Source organism: Penaeus japonicus, unplaced genomic scaffold (genome assembly GCF_977035675.1).
Source record: "Penaeus japonicus unplaced genomic scaffold, GWHDUDI00000001_assembly GWHDUDI00000025, whole genome shotgun sequence".
Classification (NCBI taxonomy): domain Eukaryota; kingdom Metazoa; phylum Arthropoda; class Malacostraca; order Decapoda; family Penaeidae; genus Penaeus; species Penaeus japonicus.
Window position 1 is genome coordinate 34,923,385 of NW_028234427.1, and position 10,000 is coordinate 34,933,384.

The 10,000-nt window shown below is 46.5% G+C and overlaps 1 protein-coding gene across 1 annotated transcript in view; it reads left to right on the plus strand.

The window, feature by feature from the left end:
• LOC122247832 (uncharacterized) overlaps window positions 1–10,000 on the plus strand; it is a 178,619-nt gene that overhangs the window by 9,711 nt on the left and 158,908 nt on the right. The window contains exon 2 of the mRNA XM_086551774.1: window positions 1–729. This exon is cut by the window's left edge and continues 1,324 nt beyond it. Within this exon, the coding sequence (XP_086407900.1) occupies window positions 1–729 (729 nt within the window). The remainder of the gene's footprint in view (window positions 730–10,000) is intronic.

Consider the following 10,000-nt stretch of genomic DNA (forward strand, 5'->3'; position numbering starts at 1 on the left):
GTATGTACAGGGCCAGAATATGAATGTAGTGCCACAGAACCAAGGCATGTGTGTGAACAATATGCAGAGATTGGGTATGATGCAGACCGGGGGTATGGTACAGGGTCAGGGGACCAATATGATGCATGGACAGATCATGCAAGGGCAGAACATTGCAACTCACAATGCCAATGTGATGCAAGGACAAGGCATGAGCATGGTGGCGGGACAGCCAGGGATGAATGTGATGCAGGGTCAGAACATGAATATGATGCAAGGACAAGCGATGAACATTCCACAGCCGCAAAGTGGAAACATGAATGTGAATCAGTACCACGCAGGTCATGGACAAGAAGTGATGAATCAGTGTAACCTAGTGATGGGAGGGCAGAATGGAGGTCATGGCAACCTAATGGGCATGCAGGGTGGCATGCAACAGCACATGATGGGTGGTGGCATGATGCCTGAACAGCAGCAGCAAGCAGTCATGATGGGAGGTGCTGCTATGCAGGGAAACATGGCTATGGTGCCCGTAGGTGCCAAGATGGCTGGAGCTAACATGCCACACACCAACTTGATGGCTGGCTCAGGTGGACCACCAGTGGGTGTCATCAACACCATGTGTGGTGGTGCCATGCCAGCAGGCGCTCCTGCTGTACACCCTACAGCTGACAACAAGAATTTCATGCCACTTGTTGTTCCATTTGGATGGAGGAGAGTCATCAACAATGGGCAAGTCGTCTATATAAGGTCAGTACCTTCATTACATCAATTTTAACTAGGATGAAGTAACTGTTGAGTGTTGTGAATGAGAAAACAAACGAGGATTTGATATCATGCACTTTTACAGGTTTGGCCGACATGTTAATTAAAGATATAATTAACTGATTACCAAATAGACCAACGAGTATTCCCATGCACTTGAGGTCAATATATAAAAGGCATTTCTTGTATATTAAATCCTTTGAAATGCTTAGAAAAATTGTGTATTCAATTAGTATGTTAGGGGAACACCTTACAGACCAACCTGTTTACCACTGGGTCACATAATGCTGTTTCATAACTGAGAGCAGTTAGAACACTCCTGGATATTTTTTAAATAATGACAAAGAAATGTTTGAAGAGCTTAGCCAACCCTTCCACTATGATGATATGCACAAATGGAATTGCTCATACATAACATGACTCATCGTCTTCCGCCAAGGCCATGTGCTGGATTCTTACACATCTCTTGTCATTGTAAACAAATTACCAGTGGATTTGGAACGCCATTTGTTCTCTCTTTCTCTCTCGCCGTCGACGATGCGATCATGAGGCGGTGTGAGCAGAGCAGAGTGGAGGTGGAAGTGGAACTGTCACGGCGTCATTGTGGTCTTGTTTCTTCTTTTTCTTTTTTATTTTGCCTTGGTAGTGTCGATTGTGAATAGGGATTCTTTTATTTATTTATTTTTTTTTTACCGCTTTTAATTATTTGAAAGCGGAGCAACGGTTTTGCATGCGGATTGTGTAAGAGAGATTCTTCCTTAAATTACGTGACCTACTCTTGAAATTGAGAAACAGAAATGAGATCAGGAAGAGAAAAAATATCCTGTCAGCGTATCTGATTGAGCTTTAGTTTTAATTTTATGCTGTTTTTTTTTTATTATAAAATCTGTTCGACCACACAAGTGATATTCATATTAACGCTGCTTTGTAATCCTTTTTATATAAAGGATGCCTGTACATACAAACGATTCCTCCTCACGCGTGGATGACCACAGCTCGACCTGGTAAAACCCGATAATTAGATTTCAATTACCAGTGCAAGTGAGTCATTAGTGGAATGTTGATCACCTACTGATTATGATATTATATTGATTAGCCAAACGGTTCACCAGTCATTGGGTTGGGGTGTTAATGGGTACTTTGCGGGACACTTTTTTCTTGTATTTGTTTTGTTTTTTATTTAGTTGAGGGAGAGGGAGAAAGACAGAAAGGTAGACAGGACCATGTAGACACATATAGATACATAGACACATTTAAACTCACATAGACGCGCAGACAGACACACACACACACACACACACACACACACACACACACACACACACACACACACACACACACACACACACACACACACACACACACAAGGGGAGGGAGAGAGAGACAGAAAGAGGGAGGAAGAGAGAGGGCGGGGAGAGGGAGGGAGGGGAGGGGAGGGGGGGGAAGAGCGATACCGATCCAGAGGAAAGGAAGATTGACAGAGTGGTCACGGGCGGAGAATGCCTCGGATGCTGCCAACGCCCGCGGTCGAGCGAAAGAAAGGCGAGAGGGTGAAAGAGAATACCGCAATTACCGCACCGGAAGTCCGAACATGTAAAGTACTTCCGGCGAGGCTGTGATCACACGTGTTGGCGCTCGGGCACGCTTTACGGGCGGCGGGCGTGCGATCGACGGACGGACGGCCGGTGGCGGGCCTTTTCGCCTCCGTTTTCTGCTGGATTATATGTGTGTGTGTGTGTGTGTGTGTGTGTGTGTGTGTGTGTGTGTGTGTGTGTGTGTGTGTGTGTGTGTGTGTGAGTAAGTGAGTTAGTGAGTGTGTGAGTGAGTGAGTGACTGACTGACTGACTGACTGATTGAGTGTTTGTTTGTTTGTAAGCGTAAGTGTAGTTGTAACTGCAAGTGTTTACGCGTGTACATGCACGTATCGTCCCCACGTCTTGACACAAGTGATCGATCGCTGCCACTTATTCCGATCACCCCATCCCACTTCGGATCACGGATACGCGTTCTGGAGGCCGCGGCCGCCCGCTCGCCCCCGTGGCCGGATTTCCCGTGAATTCGGACATCCGGGTAGTAGAGACACCTCCGCGGGACGTATTTTAAGCCTATTTTTTTGTAAAAAGTTCATCCAAAAAAAAAGACAGGAAAGATTATGTATGCGAATTGATCTTATTTGTCGATGAAAATAGGTTATGAATAGGTAAAATGTGTGAATATTACGTTTTTATCTTTGTGTGAATATTTATGGATGAAAGTTGCATAGCATTAGATAAAATGTGTGGTAGTTACTGGATTTTTCCACGTTTCATTTACCCCTAATTTTCTATCTCTTTCTCCCCCCCTCATCTCTCTCTCTCTCTCTCTCTCTCTCTCTCTCTCTCTCTCTCTCTCTCTCTCTCTCTCGCTCGCTCTCGCTCGCTCTCTCGCTATCCTTTTTTTTTACAATTCTGTGTTTTATGATTTCCTGGATTACCTCTAGGATTTAGATATGACCTCACTCTAAAAATGAAAAATCCTTCGGGGGATATCGTTGACCTGTTGGCTGTGCTCTCTCGCGGTAGTAGGATGTGTTCTCCCTCGTCCGGACATCCTCGCCGGGATCCGCCGTTTCCCGTATCCGGACGCCGGTTACCGCCCCAGGACTTTCCTCCTTATCGTGGAAGGATGCGACGAGGATGGGGAGGAGGAGGAGGAAAATGTGAGAGTGGGGGGCGGGTGGTAGCGAGGGAGTGACGTAACTTTTTTTTTTTTCTATGCGTGTCGGACCCCTAGCTGTATGCTTATGTAAAAGGGTTAATGTGTATTGACAGACATTCTGTTTGTATTTTTCCCGTCGGTGAGCGAGCTAGAATGTCGGACAAAATGATGGTTTTGCGCCGAACCAAGGATCAAAGATTAGGAGAAGAGTAAATGCGAAGTTATTAAGAAATGAGATGAGGTGGAAGATCAAATAGTATTTAAAGATATAGGAGCATTGGCGGGGCATTCATTGTCCGGATGGCTTCACCCCCCTCCCCCACCCCTGACCCCCACCCGATCCACCCTTCGGAGCGAGAAGTTATTTTGTTTTCATTTGATGTATTCTAGTTGTTGTTATAGCTGTTATTATTATTTATGAATATTCTCATTATTATTGTTATTATTTTTATTGTTGTAGTTGTAATTATTATTATTGTTATTTGCAAGAATAGCTCCCTTCTGCCCTGCCTCCTCTTTCTCTAGTCTCTTCTTATCTGACAGAAATAATGTTCTTGTTGCAATCCGAGTGTCTCGTAACAATCTGATTTCCCTCTCCCCTCTCTCCTCTCCCCTCTCTCCTCTCCCCTACCCTCTACCTCCGATTTTCCCTCCTCCCTTTCCTCCTCCCCTTAATCATTCCCTTTCCCCTTCCTCTTTCCTCTCCCTTCTCCCCTTCCTCCTCTCCCGTCTCCTCTCTCCCCTTCCTCCTCTCCTCTCTCCCCTTCCTCCTCTCCAACCCTCTCCTCCCCTCCCCTGCCCCTCCCCCACCTCTATTCCACCATCCCCCACTCGACTAACCCCACCCCGCCCCCTCCCCCCTCCCCAAGGCAAAATTGGATCTCTGGAGTATGAATTCAGACCAGACTCCTTGTAATTAAATATCCTGGGAGTTGGATTTTGGAGTTGGACGCGAGATGATGCAGGGCCGCTTCTCTTAGTTATTTATTTATTTATTTTTATTTTATATTTTTTTGTAGACGCTTTTGGGGGATGGGCGAAGAGGAGGAGGAGGAGGAGGAAGGAAGGAGGAGAGGAAGAGAAGGAGAAGGAGGAGGAGGAGGAGGAGGAGGAGGAGGAGGAGTGTAACCGCCACAGCACAAGTGCATTCTGCGGTTTACGTTCTGTTTCCCCTCGTCGACCCAGGTCAAGAAAGTACCTTTTCTATAAATTGACCAGAGCCCATCGTTGCGTTCCCACGCCATGTTTTATACAATTCTCAATGTCTTTCGCATAGAAAGTTTATCTTGTTTATACTCAAAATGATGCTCTCATTGCACTCAGTCCTCGATTATATATGTACGATCATTATTTGTATGGATATTCATGATCACTACTCTTTCATGTATTTTGCCCTTTTCCCCTTGTTCCTCAGGCCATAAATAAAGGTTGCCTCTGGCAAACAGCCTGTCCCCTCTTGTAACCGTTTTTACTGTGAATGTAACTTGAACTATTTTTGAGTTGCTATGTACTTCCAAACCGTATTTTGTTCTGCCAATGTTAGTCGAGTCTAGCATCATTCTGGAGACCACCTCTCTGGAGAGAACACACCCAGCCTCCTGCAGACTCTGACCGCTCGCCCTCGCTGGCATGGCACGTCGCCCCGCTCCTCTCCGGGTGCCTCTGCCACGCCTGTCAGCTGTACCCCACGCTACCAAGTTCCCGTAGAAATAAACCATCAAGTCTGCCACAACTTTAACTTCACTCGCCACCAAACAAAACTACAACTTTATTACACCGCCATCAACGCGAGGGATAATCAACCGGTTTGCTACATTGTTGGCAAGCGGCGGGACGATCTCCACGACTCAACTCCGAAGAATTCCCGCTCATCTTTCAAGTTCATCAACACATTACTACGAGCACTGAGACGATCTCCACTACTCAACACCGAAGAATCTCCGCCCATTTCTCAAGAATACACCAAGCAAAAAGTGTCTTTCCAAGACTTAATCACTGCCAATACCCTCAAGGTGAGTTATTTTATCCTCATAGTTCTCGTTATGTTTAGGAAACCCCAGTGAAGTGAAGTGTCTCTCCTTTTACCTTAACTTGTGTGTGTTACTCTCACGCCTATATAACCATGTATTCCTCAATTAATTTTTATTTATATCCTTTGTCTCCACATCTTTATTTCCCAGGAAAATCTTTCCTGAATCCTTCGCATGTTCTCCATAATTTACTCTCCCAGCAAAACTGTTCTCGTACTCATGCATTCTATTAATCCATATTTTCCTTGAATAACTTCTCACATTCCTGCAAGTGATATATATCCTCATTCTCCCAGGAAAATTCTGTTTCCATTACTGCATGTATTGTCTACCCTTATTATCCCAGGAAAACCTATCCTGCCTCCTCGCATGCAGTCTCTCCTCTTGATTTTACTCATGAATATCAATCCTGCATTCCCGCATGATCAATGTACAAATCTATCTCAGGTAATTGTTGCAATTAACGCCTAAAATCTCTAAAACTTGACACGTTCCTTCCAAGCGTTCCCCTAATCATCATGAGTTCGTGTTGATATTGTAACTCCCTGAGATATGGCATGATGTCTCACATTGTCAAGACCGTGTACTGTTCGCTCTTGTCTGATTGTCCTCAGAACCGACGACCTACGCTGCTCCCCTCGCCTATTGCACCTCGACCGACGATCGCTCTATATCTCGACGATGTCTCTTCTTCACGCCGCCACGCCCCTTGACGACAACTCTGCGGATATCCTCGCCGCACATCATTCTGACATCACCACCGCGTCCTCCTGCTATGGACATCCTCTACGCGCCTCTTCATGATGCGACCACCTGGTGACAACACTCTGCTCCTGCTGAATTACGTCGTCTTTTCACTCACCACATTTGCTGACTCTGCTGGTGACCCTGGCAAGCATGCTCCTTCTCGCCTGATGTACCTCGTGACAAACCTCCTCGTTTGCGTCTGTAACGACGACCCGTTCCTGCCGACGACATAATTACCCAAGCCTACCCGAGCCTCGTCGCCGACTCATCATCGAAGATCCCCACACCTCGCCTAGACCCGGTATGTGTGTCATTCAAGATTGACACGGCGCTCGTATCGTCAACGACACTTGCGCCCATCCTGTGACCCTGTGGACCCGGTTGAAGAGCCCAGTGACTGATCATCACGTGCAGCACTCCCGTTAACCCACCTGCGCTTCAGGACACAAGTGACAACGTGCACCCCACGAGCCCCTTGACCTGCCGATTCTAGAAGACCCGTGTGACCTCTCGTTTCCTCGTCGCCAAGTTCAAGATTCCCTGCGTCACCTGTCAACGCAGCCGCCCGAAATATTACCTGAACGGATCGAGGCCGATCCGGCATTCACGTGGCCGAGCGATGTAACCGCCACAGCACAAGTGCATTCTGCGGTTTACGTTCTGTTTCCCCTCGTCGACCCAGGTCAAGAAAGTACCTTTTCTATAAATTGACCAGAGCCCATCGTTGCGTTCCCACGCCATGTTTTATACAATTCTCAATGTCTTTCGCATAGAAAGTTTATCTTGTTTATACTCAAAATGATGCTCTCATTGCACTCAGTCCTCGATTATATATGTACGATCATTATTTGTATGGATATTCATGATCACTACTCTTTCATGTATTTTGCCCTTTTCCCCTTGTTCCTCAGGCCATAAATAAAGGTTGCCTCTGGCAAACAGCCTGTCCCCTCTTGTAACCGTTTTTACTGTGAATGTAACTTGAACTATTTTTGAGTTGCTATGTACTTCCAAACCGTATTTTGTTCTGCCAATGTTAGTCGAGTCTAGCATCATTCTGGAGACCACCTCTCTGGAGAGAACACACCCAGCCTCCTGCAGACTCTGACCGCTCGCCCTCGCTGGCATGGCACGTCGCCCCGCTCCTCTCCGGGTGCCTCTGCCACGCCTGTCAGCTGTACCCCACGCTACCAAGTTCCCGTAGAAATAAACCATCAAGTCTGCCACAACTTTAACTTCACTCGCCACCAAACAAAACTACAACTTTATTACACCGCCATCAACGCGAGGGATAATCAACCGGTTTGCTACAAGGAGGAGGAGGAGGAGGAGGAGGAGGAGGAGGAGGAGGAGGAGGAGGGAAGGAGGAGGGGTAAGATGATGGGGGGAAGAAGAAGAAGAAAAAGAAGAAGAAGAAGAAGAAGAAGAAGAAGAAGAAGAAGAAGAAGAAGAAGAAGAAGAAGAAGAAGAAGAAGAAGAAGAAGAAGAAGAAGAGGAGGAGGAAAGATGAGGGGAGGGGATGGGAGGAGGCTGCTCTGGGGGGATATTGAGAGGAGGAGGGGGAAGGGGGGATGAAGGAAAAGGAGAGGAGGAGAAAGAGGAGAGAAATGACGCGGAGAAGGGTGGAGGGGAATGAGGGGAGATGGCGGAAAGGAAGAAGAGAAAAAATAGGAATAGAATCAAAAAAAGAAAGGAAGGCGCAGACAAAAACAGAGAAACAGGAAGAAGAAGAAAGAGAAGCAGGAAGAAGAAAAAAGAGAAGCAGAAGAGCAGGAAAGAGAAAGAAGACGAGGAAGAAAAGAAGAGTAAGATAAAAGAGAATGAAGGGACAGAAGTATTCGCAAAATGGCATGATAATAGAAATACACGCAAAGGAAGTAAGCGAACGAATAGAAACACAAGGAAGTGAAAAGAAAGCAAGTAAAAGGAAGATTGAGTAAAGGGCGTATAAACAACCCAAAGTAAACAACTGAAGACGCAATCTTCTCCATAACACTCGCCTGATCAGATGGCAGCCAGGGCGCTCAGATGAAGGCTGTGCAGGCCCTTTGCTTTGAACTTCATGTTTACCAAGTTGAACTCTCTCTCTCTCTCTCTCTCTGTTTCTCTCTCTCTCTCTCTCTCTCTCTCTCTCTCTCTCTCTCTCTCTCTCTCTCTCTCTCTCTCTCTCTCTCTCTCCTCTCTCTCTCTCTCTCTCTCTCTCTCTCTCTCTCTCTCTCTCTCTCTCTCTCTCTCTCTCTCTCTCTCTCTCTCTCTCTCTCTCTCTCTCTCTCTCTCTCTCTCTCTCTCTCTCTCTCTCTCTCTCTCTCGTTAAGGAATATACAATATTAGATATATATGTATATAAGGGAACGTAAGCTCGGAGACACATACACACACGTGCACATGTTCTTATAGTCATAGTCAGACCTGTACGGACACCTGTTATTAGATAAACCTTACGCATATATAAATAGAAATAGATATCAGAAGATACAGACAGAGCTCCATAAGCGAAACGGACAGGCCAGTAGGATGGATAGAAAGCAAGGACTATTATTACCCGAGCTAATGAAGACGTCCCTCTGGGTACTCGAGCATAACGAGGAAATCAACTCGATGTTCGCCTGAGGGCATCGAGGGAAGGAAACGGAGGTGCCGTCAATCTGTTTCATGTCGAAGGAAGCAGTGGTACGATCATCTCATTTCATGTCATCCTTGATACCCTCTTGCTCGAAGGAAAGAAGGGTACTCTCATCTCGTTTCATGTCACCCCGATACCCTCCCGCTCGTTTTATGTCATTCCCACGCACCTGCCCCTCCCCCACGTGCCCCCGCCCCCCCTTCCCCATACCCAAGACTACCCGCCCATCCATCTGTCAGCCGCGGGCGTGCTTGAGCGTTTTATTGTGCAATGAGCTTTTAGTATTTACTCTTCTTGGGTGAGTTCGGTGTCAGTTGTCAGCAGCTGGCGGGTGTGGGGAAAAGGGCGGCGTTTGTGCATGGGGGAGAGGGCGAGTGTTTCCGTCGAGGAAGAGCGCGTGAAGATATTTTCATCGAGCAGCTGAGTTAATTGTATCTCTCTGATGATGCTGTGATTTAATTTTAGCTCAAATGCGACTCCGAAAGCGCAGAAGTCAAGGGCACGCCCCCGTCCCGCTTAAGAGGTCTATTTATTTCATTGTTTTGTCCTTTCTTTCTAGTACCTTCCGCGTCACCTTTTGCACCTCCCCTCCCCCCCTCTTACACATGATGGGAGCTCCACCAGTGCATCCGGTACAACCCAGCGTGAAGCCTCAGCCCACCGCCTCATACCTGTAGTAGCGCCGCCCACCTCATTAGCACTGAATATCAATTACCGCGGGGCTCTTGACGTTAGCATTCTCTATTACTATGAAAGTTTAAATAAGGTGTATATGTGTATATATATATAAATAGATAGATAGATAGATATAGATATATATATATGATATGTAGATAAGTATAATCTTATATATGTATGTAATTCCGTATAATGTTTTTCTGACCACTCCTAGACTCCCCCCCCCCACCCCCCACCCCCCCAAGCACCACACTAGCCTCTTCCCGGCCATAATATAGGAGTGCGTTTCCTGGACCGGGCGGCGGTGGTTAGGGCGAAGTCAAAGGACAAAGCCCAAGTGACTCGTAGGATTAGTCCGGTAATTATGCCAGCGGAGGACGCACATCGCTGGGATTGTTCGCTTCCGGGATTTTTCTTTTTCTTTTTTTTCTTTTTTCTTTTTTTGAGAGGGATTTTGAATTTAGGAGGGAGGTACTTTTCG